General features: G+C 39.6%; 1 protein-coding gene across 9 annotated transcripts in view; it reads right to left on the bottom strand.

Annotated features, from left to right (window-relative positions):
- Positions 1–3,440: 3,440 nt before the first annotated feature.
- KDM4B (lysine demethylase 4B) overlaps positions 3,441–24,228 on the bottom strand; it is a 72,877-nt gene continuing 52,089 nt past the window's right edge. For 2 of the 9 annotated variants that reach the window (XM_065748807.1, XM_065748805.1), the window contains 12 exons: positions 22,862–23,358; positions 21,638–21,755; positions 19,750–19,928; positions 18,387–18,609; positions 15,708–15,784; positions 15,490–15,545; positions 14,886–14,994; positions 9,918–10,103; positions 9,657–9,821; positions 8,870–8,989; positions 5,648–5,740; positions 3,441–3,859 (listed from right to left, as the gene is read on the bottom strand). In XM_065748807.1, the coding sequence (XP_065604879.1) occupies positions 3,674–3,859; positions 5,648–5,740; positions 8,870–8,989; positions 9,657–9,821; positions 9,918–10,103; positions 14,886–14,994; positions 15,490–15,545; positions 15,708–15,784; positions 18,387–18,609; positions 19,750–19,928; positions 21,638–21,755; positions 22,862–23,358 (2,009 nt within the window). In that variant the 3' untranslated portion in view covers positions 3,441–3,673. Of the gene's footprint in view, positions 3,860–5,635; positions 5,741–8,869; positions 8,990–9,656; positions 10,104–14,885; positions 14,995–15,489; positions 15,546–15,707; positions 15,785–17,599; positions 17,734–18,386; positions 18,610–19,749; positions 19,929–21,637; positions 21,756–22,846; positions 23,359–24,228 lie in introns of those variants that run through there. The other 7 variants (XM_065748802.1, XM_065748798.1, XM_065748804.1 and 4 more) reach the window with 6 other exon arrangements.

Consider the following 24,228-nt stretch of genomic DNA (forward strand, 5'->3'; position numbering starts at 1 on the left):
TCCTATGCTACATATTTCAGAACATGTCTATTGTGAGGACAACCTGCTGTTAAGCAGTCCAAAAGAAGCTGGACTTGCTCAAAGCAGTAAGAAGAAATTGCAGTCTTGTGCGTGAGACAAAGCCTTGCACATGGGCATCTTGTCCCACCATGACAACCCCGTTCTGCTAACAGCTGAGTCCTCAGCTATCCAGACCAGGACCAGAGGCAAGCAGGAGGGAACCTGTGAAGCATCCAGTAATGTAGAATACCCTCTGCAGGGACAGACAGGGGGACACCAGCACCTCCCAGGGATGGAGTTGGCACAGATAAAACAACTGGAAAAGCAAAAAGAGAACTGAAATTAGCCTTAGAAAGAGAGGTAGCTCAGCTGCATAGGTTTAAGATACACACAAACATACTTTCTCCAGGGATAAGAAAGACACAGACGTTAGAAGAAAAGGTCAATGAGTTGTGCTCGTTTACTGTCTTTCATCCAGCCTCAAACAGTACTTAAGGGTAGACAGAGGAAAGCATAGGAAGCAATGCTCCTCACTACTGCAGTTGTAGCGCTCACAGAACCTCCCCAAAGACTCTCTGAGCATGGCACAGCTTCTTGAGGCCCCACATCGTCTATAGTTCAGTGCAGTAGTATGAGCTAGTAACAGAAACCCACAGTAATCTATTTAGCAACCACTGACCTTATGAGACATCAGTCTAGAGCAAACCCTGGAACTTGAATCAAAAATACATTGCAAGCTTGGTTCCTGATTTTGGTAAGGGGTGCACACCTCTTTTCCTGTATTAACAGAGCAGAAGGAAAAAAAAAAAAACAACAACCAACACATTTCTGCATAACAGCCTCGGTATGTCTGCGCTCAGGTACCAATCAGATGAGAGCTTTCTTCTTCCTGCAGCACAAATGACTTTAAACTTAGAAATGAAGAGACTTCAACCCCCCAACAATTGTAATTCTGAAGTGCTCAACAGCCTTTAATTCATTATGAACCTAGAGGCAGAGATTAAAAAAAAAAAAAAAGGCAAAAAATACATCACATCCTTAATCTAGGAAAAAAGTCAGTATTTTTTATAGCACATCATCAGACACTTACAAATATATTTCACTGAAGGAAGGAGAGGGTAGGAATGTGCATTTCCTATTTCCTTTTAAACAGTCTGCTGCACAGAGGCCATCAACACAGTCATTATAGATAATCTGCACAAGTCATTCCTAAACCAAAATGGGATTTAAAAATGAACAAAAAGGAAGAAACCCTGCAACGAGGAAGGGCATTCTACAGATCCAGATTCACGTTTAAACATAACTCATCATCTGAATATGGGGTGAGGAAACACAATTTGTTTTGTACAATATAAATAGTATTTAAAAGAGTACTACATATGAACACAGTAATGGTGCTATTTCAGTCAGGTCTTTGCATGCAGAGGAAATTCCCTGTCGTTCACAACCACTCATCTCATCCCACCCTCCCCCCTCCCCAAAATCTCCTCTGCTGTTCAAATCTCTTTCAGCTGCTTTAAATATTTCTCTGAGGCCTGGCAACATTCTTTTTCTTTTATACAAGCAAGCTTTCTACTAAATGATGCTTTAACCGACAGGAGACAGCCACGTAGGAGGAACAACTGAGGCTTTAAAGAACCTTGCCAACGTTTAAAACTTTTATTAGTCTCAGTTTGTTTGATTCTCATAGATTTCTGTTGAAAACGTCAAAATCTTAGAAATAATAAACCCGTTTCAAACTTCTTACAAACATGCATGTGTGTGCACACATGCAGACAAAGAAAGTAACCAATACGGCAGTAAGAAATAAAGGGAACTGCAATTCTCTCGAGGGAAAACAAAAACCAATGAGAAAATTTACAAAAATTTACTGTCTCCACTCCTCATTAGGGCAGTTTAATATCCATCAAGTCTTGTAAGATGCTCAGCTACCATCTGCTACCCACAAATCCTTCCCACTTATTCCCTTAAAGATCCAACTATAGCACTGCTTAAAAACCATTCCACAGAACAACCACCACCTTGCAAGAGGGCTTAAAAGAATAAAAAAAGAAAAAGAAAGAATACTGGAATACTGGCTCTTTCTGTCCAGTGATTTCAGGGAATAAGTGGAAAAGTGATGGCCTCTGCCAGGCCAGGACATCCAGGTGAGCAGCGATGCACCTCTGTCCCCCCCTCACCCAGACATTCTGGAAGCCGTGTCCCCTTCCCGGCTCTGCACTCGGGCTGCGCGTTCATCCTTCCTTCCGACAGAAGTCCTCCAAAGAAAGCAGAAGACTTTCCAGTGACTTCAGCGAGGTTTTGGATCAGGTTCTTATAAAACACTGTTCCATAACAGCTCTTTGACCGGAGGTGATTTCCAAGTGTCCAAGTGGGAGCTGCCCACTCAATACTTGAGGATTTGTTTTTGCCTTTAAAGCTCATTCAATTTTCAGCGAACTGAGTCCAATCAAACGAAGGGCTTGCATTCCTCTTCCCAGGAGTATCTTAAAGGCTCAGTCTTTACTTAAGTAAAGGATGTCACAACAATCAAAGACGTTTGGGGAATTTCTTCTTTAATAGGATAAAAGAAAAACATACAAACACCTCCCGGGCTTCTGTCATGGAATGATTCTCACAACTGTAAGGAGCACAACTCAAAACAATAAAAATGGAGTAAAGGAAAAGAAAAAGGTTCCTATGGGAGACATGCCTACCAGAGAGCTAGACCAATCCCTTTATGCTCTAGTCTGGAGTGGGGAAAGGGGATGGCTCTTAAAGGAACTAACACAAGAAGCAGCAACAGAACACTTGCCAAAACCGAGTGGCACATTATAACTGAAAGCCATGCTGTTTGGTTTTGTTTGTTTTGTTTTTAAACTAGAAATCAACTTAGATGGCAAAGATGGGAAAGAAAGATGACAATGACCAGAACCTGGCCATTGCTTCACTACATCCCTTCCTGGAGACATGGCAGAAATGCACATATCTATCAGGCCTATAAGAGAATTAACGGTAAGAAACATCCCAGATAGGAAACACTTCTTTCTCCATCTTCCCCAGATTACAAAGGAGATAGTGTTTCTTTACAAAAAGGAACCCAGAACTTTCAAGGACATCTGTTCTTGCTTTCTCTCTCCCCAGTGTAACATTAGTCACATTTCCTTGAGGGGTGAGAGGGGAGGATTTTGTTTATTTTCTGTTTTAAAGCCATAATCTAGAAAAATGTTTTGTGGAAACTTTTCCTATTTTTGTTTGCTTTCTTTTTTTTTTTAATAGTACTTATTTATAGAAAACTTCACAAAGGTGACTTCTATGTACAGAAAACACAATTCCAAAGGCTGCTTCAGTAGTCAATGTAATAGCACCTTTAAAGACAAAAGATTTTGACATTTTAAAAAGTCGTTTAATCAAATTTTAACCCTTTCCAAGCCTTATAAAGAGGAGCTAGTCACACAAACGCTGGAAAGTCTCCATGTGAAATGCTGTCAGGTTTCTCAGGCTCCCAGTTCTATTGGTCTGGCAAAGTAGAGGTAGCGTGCAGCCAGACAGGATTTTCTTGCAGTCCAAACCAGAAGAAGATGAAAGGAGTTCACAGCAGGCTATTGCACAACACTGGTCTTATATTCCACAGTTTCCTGGTTATTTTTCTACAGGCTTAAAAAGGGTTAACTTCATATTTAATTAATCCTGGTTAAAACATGTTACTCTGAGTTCCAGGTTGGTACTGTGTCTGCAACAGGCTCTCCATAAAGGCCAAGTAATCTGGATTTTGTCCATACTCTTCAGGGTTCCTTGCATTCCCCAGCCGGGGACGCTTGGCTGCTCTCACTTCATCTCCCGAAAATACATCTTCCTGAGGGGCCCCAGTGCTGAGGGACTGCAGGAGACACGAAAGTACAGTATTAGAGGCACAGGAGGAAAACAGAGGGAGACGTGCACAAACTGTTGAGTGTGCCCACCTAACCGGGCAGCAGGGATAACATGGCAGCAAACAGTTCGGTACAGTGAACTTCTGAAGAAAAATTGAATTCTGAAGCATGCAAAGCACATGGCTGAAAGAAAAACTTCTGGGCTTCTGAAGCCAAGCTGGAAGGAGAATCCCTTGCGTTGCCTTCCTTCTGTATGCAAATATCTTTTACTTTGATTCCTGCCTTGACAGTTCGTGGTTTGCTCTTACCCTCCTCTGTCTCTTCACATTGTCCACTCTTAGAATGCACACAGGAAACGGGCTTTCCTGATGTCTTTTAGAGAAAGGAAAGACCCAAAGAAAGTACTTGGGGCTAAGATGACTGTACTAACGCTTCTGTTCATCCTTCTCTTACACTCACAAAAGAGATGCATTTCTCCTATCACTTTGTGCCTCTGTTCTGACATTATATGAAAAAGCACCATGAGCATTACTTCTGAGGATCATCTAAAGTCTCTGGCAGCGGAATGTATAGGAAAAGAATCTCAGCTTTCAGCCAGACTTGAAACTTTTTGTTCACTTCGGAGCCTACATTCCTTTACCTGGGACTGATACAAAGTCCAGTGGTCTCCACTGCAGACAATATGCTGTTTCCCAAATTCTCTATCCTGTAAAACAATTCTAGGATGCTGCCACCAAAAATCTTCTGAGGATCACAAGGTAAATTATTACTAAACTGTAAAATTTATGCCATGAGGCCTTATGGAGATAAAGTGCCTCTAAGAAGATGGAAAAGCCATACAGAGCTGCATTGTAGAAAGTGTTTTACAAATGTTACTTGGGTAAAACTCTTTCAAGCATAAGCAAACAAAGTTTTCCTCCAAAGTTGAGGAAAACATGATAAAATGTGAGCTTTTTCCACATAAATGACTGTTACTAGGTATTTTTGGACACTGAGCCTCTCATGCTTCTGCTAGTGGTTCAGAGAACCACTGGTTCAACTTGGTATAGTTGTTAATGTGTTCTATATGTGTTCAATAACTGGACCATCATTTTGCCTGTTAAGAGACTGATGGCCACAAACATATTGAAGATTAACTCTGTAGATCTGTCTCTGTCATGCAGTAGCTAACAAGACAGACATTCAGAATGAAGAGCAAAACTATATTCTCCACCAGCACAGAATCCGGTCTCAGTGTTGTTTGAATAATAGTCAAAGCACGAGGTTTAAAAACATTCAACAAACAAGTGACACAGTAATCCCTCATTTTCTAGGCTGAATAATTCAGTTGCATGCAGTTAAAGGCACAGTGATCTTTTTGATGAAAGCTTTGTAGGTAACAATCATGTTTTACCTCTTCTGTTTGGTAAGAAAAGACTTTGGTCCAATGTCACTAAGTTAGTTCTCCAGAAAGCACTCAGTTGTAGGCCAATCCATCTGATTGATGGAAAGCATTACTCAGACAGAACAGCAGTCCATATAACTAAATTCATGATGTAAAATGATAGGAACGTAATATTTAACCAGAGAATATAAAAATCAAGTCTGAACACAAAGAAAAAAACATTTAAATACTTCTTAAGCACTTACACACCAAGGATTTCAACAACTCTACACACTTTGCGAGTGACCCGGGATTTTACAGCCACAGAAAATGAAGGCTGCGTTCACCTAATGTCTAAACAATACGTTAAGAAAATATGAACAAGTACTTCAACCCACAGCCATTTCACTGTTTCTTTTACTTTGATACCCACCAAGCGAGACTTCACTCTCTTTGGAAGCTCTTCCTCCAAGGTATAAATATCACCACGCTTCACCATTAGTTGGGAACCATCTTCAAACTCAACCTGCACAGTAGAAAGAAAATGAAATAAGAACACTTGGCTTCTAGATTCATAGTACATGATCAGTTCACTCACAGACTATACCAAGCATGCTCCCTTCATGAGGATACCAAGGAAGCATCAGCAGCCAGCTACATGGATGATTCTCTGTTCTTGGCTCTGCATCTCTCTAGCTTTGCTGTAGAACGAGCTTTGAAAAGAAGGATGAACTCAAGAAGTGCTAGGTTTCAAGCATCCCTGTTTTACTTGGCCAAAGCAGTTTCATTCATTGCTCCTGCAGATCAGAATGTCTGGGCTACAGCACACCTAATATCCCCCCCAGTCAGAGCATTAGAAATTTCCACCCTATCTTTCTTTTTTTTTTTTTTCCCCTCAAATTCTGGGAAAAAGAAGCTTTTCACTCACCATAAAAGGCAGCCCTATATTCAGGCCAATATGGTAATAAGAATTTCTTTCATCTTAAACAAAGCATTTTTACATGTCATAAGGAAACAACTGCAGTTACTAAAATACATTTCCATTAAGCAGAAATAATCAGTCAGGTGCAAGAAATGGTGGTAAGTCCTCATGTTAAATCTTTTGCACTAAGCACTGATTGTGTCATGAATTATGCATCAGCTGTTACAGCAATGCTTATTCATGGAAACATGCATATAAAACTGTTAAAATTATTATAAGTTTTAACGAGATGCTCACTTCCTTTGCTTAGGGCTTATACTCTTCTGCATAATGCAGAAAGACACGCAACACAGTTAATGTGGGACAGCAGGTTCAGACTGGACACATTCAGGAGGACGGAAGCACCTGCACTCTGCGTTCCTCCTGTGCTGCCCAGGTCTTATAACTTCTCAGCTACCCAAGACCTGTGATGCCTACTGAGGTGCCTTAGCTGAGCAATGCATATCAGCACTAATAACTAAGCAGGTGGGAGAAGAGCCTTTGAAAGATGAGCTGGGTTAGAACTCAGCAGAGCTGGGTTAAGATTCTACTGGTCCCATTTACTCCCTGGTTTTACAGATCACTAGAGAACAGAATTAACAGCCCAGCCACAAGCAGACTCCTGTTTGCCATTTCCACTGCATGTATTCAACTTCAGCAGCAAAGGAGGACTGGTAGCACAGGGCAGTGACATCTTCAGCTATCACATAATGGCTGGATTTTGTTTATTCAAGTTCCAAACTACTGATACGGCTCAAGACCCTCTTATAATTATACACATTAGAGTATATTAAAAGTTCTCTGAACTAACGGATATATATATATTTTAATATACAGTCTTAACACACAAAGTACAAACTTAAGAGATGTGTATTGGAAAGCTTCTGCAAAATAAGACAGGACAAATTTAAAATGCAAAAGCTAATCCATGCTGTCTTCCTCTGAACACACTAATTTCATAACAGAACTGCCTCTGCGTTATTAAATACAATCCTATTCCAAAACAGACAATACAGATTCACAGCAATTGCTGAAAAAATATGCACATAGGAAACCAATGCAGAAAGCTATTCAGGCTGTTTTCCCCATGGAAAAGAGCTCTACTTATAGGTAACTGCAAGATTTCAAAAACACAGGCTCCTCGTGCATATTTTTCTTCACCTGGCACTGTAAGTAGAATAGCCTATTTCAAATTATTTTACCTTCAAGAAATCAATGACAATTTTCTATACTGTGATTAAACTGGAAGGCATGCATAAAAATAGATCTTCATGGAACAACATATTGTACTTATTCATAACCTGGGTTGCCTAGCTCACATCTTCTCTGAAGCAGTTGCCTTCCATTACGAACACAAAAAGATTGTTAACTAACAAGGTGGGCCACTGTGCTCTTGGCACACAGATATGAAACTCTGTGTGTGCAGAAAGGATAGAAATTAGAATGCAATTTCAAACAAATGCAAGATTTGGGACTTCCTTTGCCTTTAACAATTGTCTAAGAGCAGCAACCTCTTTAAAATATAAATTCTTGGCAAATTCCAGCATGTATTTTTCAAAAGAATGTGGACAAAGTACACCTTCCTTTACAAATCATCGTAACTTTCGACTTGTTGGTACCATTTAAAATAGATTTAGTCATATGAACGTACTGCATCTTATAAAACCTGTGTGCTGAAATATTAAAACTGAATACCAGATTAAATCTTCCTTTATTCACTATCACAACCTTCTAGAAACAAAGATCCTGCCTGTGCAACAGACTCAAAGACCAAAAGCTGCCTGCTATTCTTCTCACCTTAAAAATGGAGGTGGTGAGAGTGTATGAGGCTATTACTCCTTCACACTGTTGCTCCTCTGTGAAGTCCCTTCCTAGACTAGAAGTAGTCTCCTGATCCATCATTTCTCTTGCTTTCTCTTGAATTGTCAAGGAGAGTTTTAACTACGTAAATACTGACTCATGGGGAAGTGTAGGTCACGCACTACATTAGCACAACCCATCAGACAGCCATCAGAGAGTACTGAGAGCAGGTCACTTTGACCTGAGCTGTTCTATCACTAACGAAGCTGAGCCACTAGCTGTTATACTCTTTTCCCCACAATGGAGGTAAATGGCTTCTCCCTCACGAGCTCTGTTACGGGCACGTTCCTGTGTAGAAGCTTCTTGATAATGTTGAAAGCTCAGGCAGGAAACAATTGCTATGGGTCACAGGAATGGAACAGCTTCTGAAGACCAATGCGATGCCTCTTTGTTCATGTAAAGAGCAAAGACATTTACTTTCAAGAGGAAAGCTACTTCATCAAACAGTCTTGTACTGACTTTAACAAATCCTTTTGTTTTACTAACTCCCTTTTATCCTTTGCTTCAGCTGAAAAACCACTATAACTCTTAAAATAAATAAAAAAGCTTCATGTTTTTCTCACTGTAAAAAAATGTTTTAGAAGTACAGACTAGACATACTTCTATTCATACATCCACATTCCGTCACTGAAAACCTTTATCCTAATCTTATTGTAACACTACATTTCTCTTTAGACTACCAGCAGTATTAACTCCAGCAGTAACTCCAGAAAGCAAATTCTCTCTTCATAAGTAAGCATCTCTTTCAGAGTAAGCATCCAAGCACCCAGGGAGCAATTTGGGCAACAGTCAGACATGCTGACATGAAGCATGTGGGCACTCTTCTGTACCTACCTGATAAATCTGACTGATCTGGGCTGCAATAAACTTGGCCTTACAGATGATTCCATCTGTCCACTGCAGTTGAACCATCTCACCCTCTGGAGGGGGTCCCAGTCGGATGCAGTTCCTGCTCTGAGGACATACAAAGAGGTCAGACAGCAAGAACAGACAAAACAAGTAGTAGAAGAGCCACTACTCAAAGAAGTTGACACATAATACTAGAATTAACCATGAGAAAGTTACTAGATTTGTGATTAACTAATCTCAAACAAACCAATGAAACTGGAAAAAAAAAAAAAAAAAAAAAAAGAAATAAAACACTTGCACCTCCTTCTGGTGAGGGTAGACAGTTGTAGAAAATTTCTTGCTACAGATCCCAAATCATTACATTGCCCATGTCAAAAAAAACTACCAAGTGGGTTGACTTGCTATGTTTCACGTGGTGAATCAATGGCTCAATCAGGAAGAAAAAGCATGAGATGACAAGTCAGCCTTTTTTTATACATTCCTTCTATTAAGCATATTTCCTATTTTCAACCAGAACTGCTTACAAACTGCTTCCCCCATGAATCACACTTGTCAGTTGAAAAACTAGAGATTATTCAACCGCAAAACAAACAGGATGCAACTTAAAACAAACACTGCTTTCTGTTAAGTCCTATGCATACAGAAAAAACCCATCTTTGTAAAGGAACAAAATAACAAAAGGAGATAAAGTCATAAAAAGGAAGAACAGCAATGAACAGTCAGAAGTTACACTTAATTATAACCATAATAGCTCTCATAGTCAGCTGCTTACAATAATGCTTTCTGGGTAAACGTTGTCACTGTATGAACCATCATCAAAGTTTACTTCATAGAAAGTCTGTGTTGTCATGCCTATCACTTTACATCTGTAGTAGAGTCCATTCCGGTTCTTTGTGATCACAGTCTGTCCAAGGGTCACCTCCCTTCGAAACTGAATCTGTGTGGTAGAAGAAAGGAAGAAACATACAATTGGAAAAGCTATGTTAAAAATACAGTTGCGTTCTACAAAAACAAAACCCATCAACAAACTCACATTCTGGTTGGCTGCTTTGTGTTTGAAGCAAGAGATGGACACGACATAGGGCCAGTCATCAGGCTCCATGGGCACGCCAGCAGCGTGCGCACAAGTCACGTGGAAGGAAGTGGAGCAGTGCTCGTAGGAGCACTGGATGCAGGCACCAGACACTTTCTTCATCCGCTTTCGACAGTACACACATTTCTGAGAAGAAAAATAAGTCAGCATCACACAGTCAATAGCAGCTTTAAGGCAACATACTCTCCATTAGTGTATGCAGCAAAGAAGCCACAGCCAAAACTTGGAATGTTTCATGCTATGGGGTCAAGTCTGAGACTACCAGAACTGCACGTCCAACTACAACCACTTGCCTAGAAATCACTTATAAGCCAAGGAACTACAGCAGGTACTGAAGTCATTCCTACAAACACAGTGACTTATACCACTGATTCAGTCCTCCAGCACCGTACTAACAGTGAAGCACACTTGAATCCAATTTGAGACTGTTTTCACTTGAAGGGAGAATACAGCAGACAAACACACATCAGTATTATCAAAGAATGGCAGCAATGTAATACTCTTATCCCTTAACATATACAAAATAGCTGTTATTTCAAGCAGCAGCTAAATTTTCACAGCTATTATGCTATAAAATACTGCTTTCATTTTCAGAAAGAATGGAACATGGGATAACTATGAAATACTTTGCTCTATTCTATTCGATGGAATTGTATAATCCATCCATTGGATCTAACAGAATATCATTTCTTGTAATGGAACAAAATATTATGTGGTTTTGTTTTGCTTTTACACAAAAAAACATCAACTGAAAATGTTTTATTGGAATGCATGTCAGATTAGATATGGCAGACAACTCAGAAAAAATAAAAAGACTGTATGTAACATCAGAACTGCAGGGGAAAGAAGTATGAAATCTGTCGGTATTTTTAAAATATCTTCTGCAAAACAGATCTATTCATTACTCATCTAACGAGACAGCACCTGAGTGGGGGGACAGGTAAGCTATTTAAGACACGTTCCTGCTTTAGAAGTTTTTTGGAGGCTGGAAGCAAGCATTAGGTGTCAGTGGGAAACATGATGAACCTCCTCATTCATTCCCTAACAGCACTGAATCCTGAAAGACATCATATGCCCATGAATCTGACTACACTTTATTAAATTACTTATTTATTTACTTTATTTATTACAGATAAACTATTTCTATATACAAGGAGGAACAGAGGAATGCAATGATTTTAGTGCCCATTTCTGACCCACACAACATGGGCTCGTTTCAGTCTGGCTGACCACCTCCATCCCAACCATCCATCCATTGGAATATAAATTTCCCATAATCAAATATGATGCCATCCATGACAGTCTTTCTCTCGCTGTGATGTCTGATGTTAAACATGGTCTTGCTTTCCCTTATTACATCTTCATGATCTCTCATTTACTTCACTCCCACTAAAGCATTGCTCAAAGCACACAACATCACAGAACTCAGAACCTGAGCTGTAAGATCTGTATGAATGACTGCATCCCAAAGGATTAGCAATGTAATATAAGCTACCTGAGCTCACACAATCAGTCTTATACAGCTCCCAGAAGTACAAATTCACTCTGCTTCCAGATCTCAGCTAACTGCAGAGTGTAGCCTCAAAAATATGAAGTCATATAGCGTTATAAAATATGTAATAAACGCAAAAAAAGAATTGCCAAATTTCAGTGTTATATTTGCGTTCTCATAGTACATGGGACCCAGGTAACAGCTACAAAGCACTGCCAAGGCAAATAAAATCCATTCATTCTCCAAAGACTATTTCTTTCTTCTTTCAAAGCAAAACACGCAAAAGAAAGGGAGAAGTCTTCTTCTCTATTTCTTTGCAAGTCAACCACTCCCCAGCTGTGACCCATCCTACACGGATATGAAGAAAGTCAAATTCACTTCCTGTGAGTTAAATTAAGTCAGTATGTTTACACTGAAGACAAATTTGGGCTTTTTTACTTACATTAACAAAAGCCAGTCAATTCAGAGTCAGGGCCTTACTGCTGCCAGAATGTGGGGTGTTTTTTTTGTATTTAATAAGCTATGCCTTTATCATTCTGTAAACCATGTTCAAAAGCCAGATAAGCGCTACAGCAAAGTGCACAGCAGGAGCACAGCACTGAAAGCAAGTCAATAGCAATGAGATCTCATTATTAAACTGTCAATACCTAATTCTCTTGCCAGCAGGGACAACTGCTGATATACAGTACGCTCAATACTGCTTCTCCAGGGAGTATTAACCCTCGAGCATCAGGAACCTCCCTTTATTGATGTGAACAGGACTCTTCCAAGACAAGAGGATTAGCACACATTTAATGACACCCGAGTGGCAAACAAATTCCTTACAACAGACAAGAGAGATACACAAGTGGAATATCAAGAGCAAATATGATCAAAGGATAAAGAAAAATGAAAGCCACAGTGAGACTGAAATGCAGGAGATGTGGAAGTAGTAAGAACATTGAACGTCTGGAAGCATGGGAGATGGGATGTATAGAAGCATGAGTGCTAAGTACTACAGGGAAGCAGTACACGCAAGATTAAAGATGTTTTCTGAGGGAAGGAAGATGTGAGAAGGTCTAAAGCCTAAAAGAAAAATCTTCAGAATGAATGCACATTGGTCATAGCTGGAAGTAAGGAATGAACTGTTCTCTGCCTGATGAACACTGCAATTCATTTACTCCACTGAGGAATGACAGCTAATTATTCCAAATTTCCACATCAGAAATAATTTATGCACACAGGCTGGTAATACACCATTAATCAGGAAGCATGCAAACTGCATTCTTCAAATGATGCAATAGCCACAAATGAACTGGTAAGTCTGTGCTGCAAGAAGGGAGGTGTGGTGTATGTTCGTACAACAGGAGATACTCCTCAAACAGGTCACTGTAATTACCTGAAACATCAGCTCTCTCTCAGTAACTTAATGCATTTTAAAAAACAACAACAATAAATAATCACAGATAGATGCCTTATCTACTCACTTCAACTACTCATAATCTTCACATTATTTCTTCTATATTTTTCCATCTTTTTCATCAAGAAAAGTCAACTCTAGTTTTATCTAGCACTACATCAACTCCAATGACAAGATCAGATCTAATACCAGTGCCTTTCAGTCACCTTCGGTATGGCTTCCTAGACAAGCTGCTGCCAGAAGCACCACTGCCTTTGTATCTCAATTATTACTAATCTTTACCTAGTTCATAACACTAAACTCATTTCAAGTTTTAGCTCAAGACAATTTGCTTTCTTTTCTGAAGCAGATGACACTCAAATGAATTTGATGATCCTTGAGGTCCCTTCCAATCCAAGACACTCTATGATTCTATGAAAGTCACATTAAATGTGGTGGCAAAACCAACAACCTATTTTCAACAGACAGTGACAGAGCATGCATCCATTCTGTAATAGTATTCATAAGTATGACCAACAGAGCAGAATTATTTCTGTAATCAGTAATTAGGTTAATAGTCTACTTCTTACATCCTAACAGCTAAGGTGTAAATGGAAAACAACACCAAAGAAATTAACAAAACCATAAAGCTTTAATTCAGGCATAAAGACGTAGTAAGTCAGTGAGGCTTTGGATGGAACAGCCTTCTGAACAGAAGGAAGCAACAAAGTTTTACGTTTACTATTAGGGCCCAATCTCTATAGGACTGTAAGGTAGCCATAGAAGAGTTAAAGAATTAAGACATAATGTTTTCTTGTGAGGCTCCATTAAGCAGTACAAGTAAGTCTTGTGTAAAAGGATTTTTAGTTCATCATTACAAGTGCTGGTAATGAAGAGGATGCATGCTGCAAATGTCAGATGATCCATAAAGAACCAGTGCTGTAAGATTTATCACTCTCACACCACGCTGCTCCATCACTCCACCTTAATAATGAATGCTTTTTACGTTCACATTTGTGTACAAAACCCATTTGCACAACAGAAATAACTCTGGAAGCAGACAGATTCCTCCTAATCTCTCACCCAGCCATGTCTGGGCTGCCTGCACTAAATAGCTGCACAGTGAACACATACATCAGTGGTAACCAATGTATCACTGCTAACATCACCTTCTCCCATACCATACTCCCAACCATTATCCAACTGAACTCCGTATAAAATAAGCAGGAAAAGCATGATTTATTTTGCAACAACACACTATAGAGATGGAGCATTAACTAACATGAAGATTAATTACTCTGAGCTAATGAATCAACCATTACTAATCCCTCATATGAGACTACGTGCAGTGAAATAACAAACTGTAACTGGACTTATTATTAAGATATTTGTGGTGTCTCACAGTCATGGTCACAAATAAATATTTTCTATAATACATTTCTTGATGAACAAAGAGAAATACTTTAAAGAAAGTCAAAACAAATTACAGATGAACTAGTCAGGGTAGATCAGCTTCTTCCCAGTTACCATCTCCCAAACCACTCCTGCCATGCAGTACTTAGTTTAAACCCCATTGTGAGTTGGGTAAATAGCCCAGGCTCCATCTAGGGCAATAGCACACTCTAAAGAGTAAAGATACATCAATTGCTTGTGTGTCAAACACTCAGACAGCACCTCAAGAACACATCCAAGCAATACAACTCCCTGGTGCATTTTTTTAAGGGCATGTAGTGACAAGACAAAGGGAAACTGTTTTAAACTGGAAGACAGTAGATTTAGACTAGATATCAGAAAGAAATTCTTTCCTGTGAGGGCAGTGAGACACTGGAACAGGCTGCCCAGCGAGGTTGTGAATGCCCCCTTCCCTGGAAGGATTCATCAAGGCCAGGCTGGATGGGACTTTCAGCAACCTGGTCTAGAGGGAGGTGTCTCTGCCTATAGCAGGGAAGGATCTTAAAGGTCCCTTCCAACACAAACCATTCTATGAGTCTATGATTTGTGGGGAAAAGAGAGAACACAGGTATCAAAACACACCTACCAGTTTCCACCTTTGCTCTGGAATAGCAGTGATATCCACAGGATGACGCTCTATTACATTGAGAAAACGGGCCTCGGGGACAGCAATAGCACAAATTATATGGACCCACCTAGAACAAAAGGTAAAGAAGAAACGGGGAATATCACTATTTGAATTAAACACTCCAGAGGGCAGTTAACATTTCTCTGACTCCTTCACCGATGGTATCAAGGCATGTTTATGGTGGTGGTTGGCAGCCTAGGTAACATTACCTACTGATTTGTTAATCTCCATTGCCAAGGTAAAGGTCTTTGGAACAACAGGGTCAATCTTCTTAGGCATTTGATCTTGAATGATACTGAATGTTTTTTTGAAAAGAAACCTTTCAGTGAGGAGGAACCAAATTTAATTAAGAGTGTTCAGGGCCACGTAACCCTGCTATTGAAAAAATATGGTCCCACCTGTAAGACAGCATTTACCAAAGCTGACCCTGCCAATTTAGTGAATAGCAGTTACCTCCACAATTCCAAAAATAGTTGTTACACTGAGCATCAAGACCAAACTCATAATACTGTAACATGGGATGCAATAGGGAAGAACAAAACCATCTAAAAACATTACTTACCGCCCATCAGTGGTCATCTGAAGAGCTCCTCCCCTGAGATTACACAGGCAACATTCCTGTAGTAACAAAACTACTTCAGAGCAGCACTGGAAAGGTCTGCCAGACCTTTCAGAAAAAAACCAACTACACTCGGGATGCAAAGGCAAACAGTACCCTCCCACCACCCATCTCTATGGAAGTATCTCATCAACTCTGTCTCCACAAGAGTAAATGCTTACCGCTGCCCATGCATTGGCTGAGCATCGTGAGCAAGACCAGCTTTCATTCACCAAATCTGGACGTATTCCATAACAGCCTAAAAGAAATGAAGTTAATACCCATCAGAGTTCTGCTACTACTTTTGTAGTCCTAAGCTGTTAGCCATTCAGCTCACAAACATCTTTGAAATTGGGTGCAGCATTTGAGTAACTACAAGGAAAGTTATTCACAGGAAGTGGACAGAATTTGGACCAACAGGTATGAAAACAAAACACAAAACCAAGCAATACAGGGAGAAAACCCTGAGTGCTTTGATTCTTTAAGCAAGGACTGGAATTAAAGTAATACTACTACTGCTGGAATTCACTTGCACATCAAAAGTTAAGACTGCTGAATTTAGCGCTGTCTTTTTTGCTGAACATACTCTAAGCAAGAAGAAACCTGGCAATACCGGAACAAAATTAAGCACACGCATTTCAAATCTGGCAGCATTTAAACTACTTCTGATTTCTGGTTATACAAAATACTAGAAGCAACTGACTTTACAGGATGTCTATTACTATACTATTTAAGCACCAATGTACTTCTCAGCAGCACCAAAACAGGAAAGTGCCATTATGGCTATAATAAAAACAATGAAAAAAGACAATAAAGCCCTGAAAACTCTGTAAAAGGTGCTGAGGCTTGCTAATGAACAATGGCAAAAGACACAAAAACTTTTTCTTTTTTTTTTTTTTTTTAAGTATGTCTGTGTGATTTTACCATGCCTGCAAAGAAAGGCCATTCTGCAGCAGAAAATTAAACGTATTTATAAATTGTTGACCAGCATCCTAGCTAACAAAGATCAACCCAAGGCCTTTAACACTCATAACAGAAATGAACATATGCCAGCTGAACAGTCTCAAATTACTGAATAAAATCTAAAAGAAGTTATTCAAAAAGCACCAAGATTGCCACAATAACTGGACTTATAAAAATTATCCACTTAACCAGACAAACAGTTTGTCAAAAAAAGTCAATAATATAGATCCACAGCTGTCTCCCATGCATTAAGTCTCTCTTTATCACATGGCAAACCAAAAAAGCACATTCAACTCAATCCTAGAAAACAGGCAGGGGTGATGAATCTTAAAAAAACTAACCTAGAAACTGAGCTGCAAGAGAAACTCACACTCTTAACTGAAATATTGTTGGAGCTCAACAGGGTGTAGAATAGCACTGATTTCTTGCTTGAAGTCTACAGGGAGCTGGACTACAGGATCTGGGTAGAAACAGTCAGGGCTTACTGAATTCCAGATTCTCCCTTAACAATGATGGTAAAGGATCAAGAAACATATGCTCTTTTCATGGAATTGTCAACACCTTAAAAGACTAGAAACCTCTGCAAAAGCTATCTTCTTTGTGTCCTCGCTGTTGTCATAACCTATCGCAGTTGGATAAGGGTGCTTCTCAACAGAAAGCAAACTGCCAACTAGTTTTACAGCACACTGTCAGATAAACCTAACTGCAACTGAACACTGCAATCCTGTAATAAAAGCAAATGGATTCTCTGCAGCAAAGTCAAAGGCGTATCACAGTTTTGCAGTACAAATAGTGACAAGGAAACAAAGCAGATACTTGAAACCACATCAGACTAGAACACAGAAGTTAAGCCCTATTCTCAAGGGCAAGGCACAGATAAAACAGAAAGCTTAATTTCTCTACTCAGTGTCTGAGACTGCAGATTAACATCACTTTGCCCACATAACTCTCTAACGAAATCGAAGTTTGGTCACTGAAACCATTTTGACAGACTAGTCTATTGAAGACATACAGATGCATAAGATTCAGCTCCTCTGTTCTGATCACTACAGAGACCATAGTTTGTGGGGGGGGAAAGAAAGAAAAGAAAAACAAAAACAGTCACACTCACTCTTTATCATTTGCTCTTACTAACCACAAGTGAGTGACCATAATCACAGCTGCAGTATGGAAATAGAAGTTGTGCTTTAGTTCTCCAGAAGAGACAGACATGCTGAGCTGCATGGTGACCTGCGGACAATTCAACTGGAACAAAAGTAATTCCAGCTATGTGAGTCAAATAGGATTTCCCATTTCTCAAGATCAAACAGCTGAACAGTAATTTGTTGCATCTCCTAGTACAAGTGCAAATGTTAATGGGATGTCATACAATCTACAGCAAAGGTACCCTTGACAAGGATTAATCAGATCTTCTTTTAGACAGAACTGCCAGGGAAACAAACAGACATATGTTCCTTTTTGTAATCAAGTGCCATTCCTACAAATTGTAACTCAGACACTAATAAAAAAAATATATCTCAGGAACTCCTTCATACAACACATGCAAAACAGTAGAACCAAACCAACCTTCCCTTACCCTAGGCTGTTGTTTGAAGAAACAAAAACAGTACAATAATCTGCGTGATTTCAGCGTTATTGTAAAAAATAAAAATAAAAGACAACAAAATGAAAGCTCTTTTATGTGAGGCATAAAAGAATCAGCTACTTGTTTATATTTTAAGAACAGTTATTGCCAAGAAGGACTCAAATATACACAAATACTAGTACCAGAAAAAGGAGAAGTGGGAGTGACAGGAATAGCAAGTATGCCTACAAGGATTTCAAATACAGACAACATAAAAAAGATACCTGAGAGTTTCTGAATACCCAAAACACTTTGGTACAATGGAAACACTCACTAGCATGAACCTGCAGGCAGCATTTGGCACAGGATATCAAGGAACTGGTTCCATCTTCTCCAATATATGAATTTGAAGGAAGGGGCTCCGTGTTTTCTCCACTTGAGGTAAAGCACATCTCCGGGATCAGAGGCTTTGTCTTTTGTCCGCACTTAGAAAGGTGGACAAAAGAGGTGGTCTCCCCTACAGAGACTGGGACAGTTTCTTTATCCATCTGTAAGGACTTGGAAGAGAAAAATCATATCACTCTTCTCTAGTTGCAGTTTTAACCTTAAAGTCAAAGCAATTCCCTCACAAAAAGGTCATCTCCCATCATCCAGCACCTGACACTGCACAACACAAATAAGAAACCTGAAGCCGTATCATCTCACACGCACTTTCACCCCCACTTTTTGCTTCTCTCTCTTCCTTAGACCTGTACTGGGATTTGCAATTTATTTAAAAACTCAGAGAAATATTAGAATAATGAGAAGCCTTTCTTGTTCTCCTTCAAGAAAAATCTAAGTTCCTAAACTGCAGCTGGACACACCAAGGAGAAAATGAAAATTGGTAAAAACAAGGCCTCCCACCACTCCCCATAAAACCCTCATCCTTTTGGCATTTTTTTCCCTTTTCTTTCTACAAGATTTTCTCCAGAAGAACATTTCAAGCTTTCTGGTAGCAGACCAGAGTTTAAAAAAATGGATTAAAATGTTCTAGCTGTACCTGCTTTCCTTGCAGCCTTTATATAATAACGTTTGTCAATTCTGGATAGATACTTTATTCTCAAGATCCTGTTGCAGGCTGAGGGGGGTCCTGCTTTTCTCAGAAAAAGATTCCAGCACACACACACTCTCCTAATGCACACATCCCTTTTGGATATATATAGCCAGATTTAGCTCTATAAGCATATGAGAACAAATCAATACACAACAGGGCAAATAACTAATTCACTTAACAAATTCTGCCTTTCTGCTATAATATATCTCAAAGCATATTGGTAGTTTAAAAAAAAAATGATCCATATGCTTACTGAGTAAATCTTTATTTTGTTGGTTGTTTGCATACATTCAAAAATCCAGGCACGCATCTAAACAAGAGCGCTCACAGGCCCAACATGGCACTGCTTCTCTGCATGAAGGAGCACTCACAGTGCAAAGCTCTGTATGAGCTGTTTAAATATTGAAAGCTGAGAAAGCCAGAGAATGTAGCAGAGATAATGGGCACGGCATGACCCAATGCCTCTACCAAATTCAAATACACTTCTTTGATGCACACACTTGTATGAGACTTGCCATTTGCTTATTAAGATCTGCACTCTAACTTGCAGTCACCATTCAGCACTCAGTACCAACACATCCATTGGAGCAGTCTAAGGAATTACCTGGTTATATGGGTAAAAGAGGGTACAGACAGCACAGTATGGCTCACTCAGAGCAGCAGCTGCATTGAATTTTCTTTCAGCTGGGAAATTAGGTACTTTATTCTTCCACTGGAGGGAAAGTAAAGATTTCAAAGCCTCTGGATCACTCATATCTTCCTCCCCAGAAAATGGGAACATTTCTAGAAAGAAAAAGTTCCAAAATAATGGACAGTCTTTAGTAGAGGCAAAACATAGCACAGTAAAGAGTTAATGTTTCATCAGCACAGGAAGTAGAATAAATAAGAACATGTAACTTATTCATGCTTCTTCATGTACGCCTAGCCCTGGAAACCAACAGCATCCTTTAATGAAGCCAAATTCAAAATACATGATGCAAGTGCAAGGAAATCTCCCTTTACTTTCTTTAAGTGGGAGCTATGTTCTGACAGCCATGTACACAGTGCATGCTGGCTTGGTTAGGCAAACTCCCAGCTCCCAGCTGTCAGCAGCAAGTCTGTTTCAACCTTCACAAAGTACATCCCATACCTGTTTCTACAAACACAGATACTGGTCATGAGATGCACTCAGGTCAAATTTTCATTTTACTTCTCTGCAACTACTTTACAATCAATCCTCTTCTGAGATTATGAACAGCTTTATCTCTCTCGCACTTAAATGAAGACCGTTTTCTAAAACATCCTTGCTTCCTTAAAACATTTTATTGTTATGTTGGACCTTACAGATTTACAAGGATGTGGTGACTTCAGCTACACTTAGGAGTCCACATCTTGTGTAGGGTACAGCTGGAATTAAAAAGATCAGTGACTCTGGGTATGCAGACTGATACTCTCAACGTGTCTTACTTTCAAAGCACAGCTCAACACTCACCTCTTAAAAAAATCAAGCACCTTCAAGGAATTTTTGAGACATGAGCCAAAACTAAAGCATATGTTTCTCCAAATTTTAATCAGAGCACATAAGGAGACAATAAAGGATTTACGGTACCAGTTAAACCAATGAAAGCAGACTGGTAAGCAGTTTCATAATCCATATTGACAGAGCAAGAGAAAAAAGAACAGTCATTACTGTTGGATATGATCAACGCCTTTGCTCATCCTAGGACTGAATCTAGGTGAGACTCAGAGTTCAGGATGCCTCCTATGTCTGAAAAGCAAGTTACACACAGAGAGAAAAGACTAGCAATTTGTCTCAACTGAATCTTAGTGTAGAATACTGTGCTCCTTTAATTTATATGTCAATCACCTCTGAAAAAAAAAAAAAGGAAGTGAACAGGAACTACATTCTCATATTTCCTTTTGAATGTAAATTTTTAATTTCCTTGAAAGCTGGGTCTGGAAGCTATTTCTTCATTTGCCTGCCCAGCGTGAAAAAGTTTACTATGGATTTTTCTATATCCTGAGTACTTCATAACATAGCCAGGATCCAGAAGTGACAATTACATGCTACAGCAGAAGCAAGAGTATGAAAAGTTGAACCCCAATATTCATGACTCAAAAAGCCAAACAAAAACAATTAACCTTCCCTAGACAGACACATCACAGCAGGTCTAATCTCAATCTCCACCTCCACCCGAGATGCAGAGATCTCATTGTAATGCAGTATCAAAGAGGCAGCTTCAATGTTATTTTCTGTTAACACTTATTTCCTTTTCTCCAAAACGTTACCTCATTCAGTATCCAAGAAGATAGAATGAAGGGTGAAAGGTGAGAAGGGACACCTCCCACAGATTTATTTTGTTTCTAGATGGGTTATCAAAATGGGAACATGCTGCATTTTCTACCAGCTCAGTATAACACAAACTTTCAGGCCATCCAGCTTTGTTTACTGGCTACAGCAACTTTTCACATTAGACAAGATGTACAAGCATTCTTCAAGCCATTGCACTCACCCTCATCACTTGAGGTCTCCTGTTTAACCACTGACAACGGGGAGCGGGTCGGTGGTTTGCCTAACGGGTGACGCCGACTTTTCTTTATCTCCATCTTCATTTTTGAAAAAGCAGCAGTCTGTAATAAACCAGAACAAGCTAGATGGGAACCCCAAAGTATCTTGGCAAGCAAGGGGAGAGTTCAGGACAACAGAAGCAGAATTCTTGTTGTAAAGAGTTGCTGAATTTATAGTCAACTTTTCAGTGCCTTTTGGCTGGAATCAACAGAGCTTTACAAGCCAATTACTATTCCTTAAGATGTCAGGTAAAGGTAAACTTCAGCGTTTTCTTAAAACCAGCTCAGAACAGCTTCAAATCTGACAGTTCCACTGGGTTACGAGAAGTCTGGTCATTCCCATAAACAGCTGGAAAATCTATTATGAAAATTATGTACACAGCATATAGGACCAGAAACATTTTATAAGAACATTACAGGGCATTTTATGACAAATATATTGTACTGTACCCAATATCCTGTGCGCCACCCAACACTGTAAATACTGCATGTATACTAATCATAGCAGCTCACAGTTCTCTTTGGTGAAAGGCAACAAACACATAAGCTACTTTGTACCAGAATCAGACAGTGCCATGCGTATTTTGGTCGTTCCATTTTTTCTCAGACATGAAGGCAAGCAGCAGTGTTAAAGGACTAAAAATGAAATCCAAGTACATACAATGCTATGTAGGAGAAAATGGAGATGAAGGTACAGCAGCCCATCACAGCCATAGCATCATAAACAATGCTTTCCCTCTCTAGTCTGCAGCCATTATGTGTTAGAAATACTTATATGTAACGTATTCCCTCTGTGTACCATCACATCAGAAAGGCATATTTCCCCTTGTTTGCCCACCCCCGCCCAATCTCTAAAAGTGCTTTGCCATTCCTTTGTCTCTCTCAGCACCATCATGCAGGAAAGCAGAGTTATGTAATATTTCTCTGACCTTCTGCTAATTCCTGAATATTTTCCTCCTTCCTCTTTTGAAAATTGTTTCCAGCTAAGTATTTGTCAGGGGAAAGAGATGCCTGTAATAGATTACAGGCCATAATTGTATAGTTCATGACACTATTCTGCTCAGGCATAATTTAGGATTCTTGTCACTCCAAGTCTGGTTCTCAACTCACTGCTTAAAACCAGCAAATCCAGTCACTTCCTTGGTCACATATACCTGTAAATCACTGACCTCTGTAGCAATCTCTTTATTTTCTGCTTCTGCACTCTCCTCTTTCACGGGGATTTCCAAAGGGACTGTCTGCTCCCGCCAACCATGACTCTTTTGAGTTGCAAACTGCTCAAATGCCTGCTGGCAGGACATGTGCTCTTTGTCAAACACCACCTTTTTGGTCCGTGGAACCACATAAAGCATGGGAATGATAGGACGAGGCTTAAAGTCATCTTCCTCAACTGATCCCTCCGAGGGCTGGACAACATTCAGGGGAGTGGTCAGCAAGCTCTTGTCTGCTGCGGATGCCGCAGGTGCTGCTGCAGGTACTGGCGGCTGTGCTGCTGCTGCCTCCTCCCCTGCTGGCTGCTGCTGTGCTGATGGTGGCAGTGGTGGCTGTTGAGGCTGCTGCTGCAGAGGCTGAGATGTTTGCAGGTGGTGCTGGTGCTGATGAAAAAGATGCTTCTTCTTCCTCTCACCTTTTACTTTTGGAGGACGAGCCTTTACCTTGCTGTCACCTGTTTTAAGAAATAGGCAATGTTTAGCTTCACATGTCAAGAATGTCTGGACATTTAATTTTTTTCTCCTTTCAAACTGGGCTAAGACATTACATTATAGCATTATTCTTCCCATAAAGCAGGCAGACTGAAGGTCCATTCAGCCATACCACATCACTGATTTGGAGAAGTCCGCTTTAGAAATAAGGCTGCCAAATGTATGCAGTCTGGAGGGAAAGCATGAAGGCCCCTAGAAACTGGACAGCATGCTAAAAAACATACAATATATTACATTAGCCCTTTTTATTTCAATGTTTCAGTATCAGTGACCCCAAAACAAGGTATGCAAATCCTTTCACTGGGACTCAGGAAGAAAATAATTTTGGTACCATAAATAAAATAAAATCTATCTTTAAAATAGTCGTAACTATCACTGAAGTGATAACTTTATACTAATTTTTACTATTAAATGAATAAATAAATAAAAAGTTCAGCCCAAATCATTGTTGTTGTACTTGTGAAGTCAGCCTCTCAGATAAACTGGTTTGTTCCTTCACAGAAAAAAGGAATATTGAATTTCCTTAGAGAAACAAACATATTGAATGAAAGTCAAATTGGATTTTTCTCCAGTTGTACCAAACCAGATCATATTTACTCCCTATACACTCAGCAAACTATCTACCCAACAACAAAACAAACGCCATTCACCAGCTTTATTGACTTTTAAATGAGTAATTGCACAACAGCTGTCATGCAGAACTTTGTTTGAAAGTTTTTTCACTAAGATGAACAAACTAATTTACAAGTGAATCTATAAAATCAGCAGACCAAAAAAGCGAAGCAAAATTCAAAGGCCTTTTCTGGCTATCATGAATACTTCCAGAAAGTAAA

The sequence above is a fragment of the Cyrtonyx montezumae genome, unplaced genomic scaffold (assembly GCF_038088225.1).
Source record: "Cyrtonyx montezumae isolate F1298 unplaced genomic scaffold, pur_monq_1.0 scaffold_51, whole genome shotgun sequence".
NCBI lineage: Eukaryota > Metazoa > Chordata > Aves > Galliformes > Odontophoridae > Cyrtonyx > Cyrtonyx montezumae.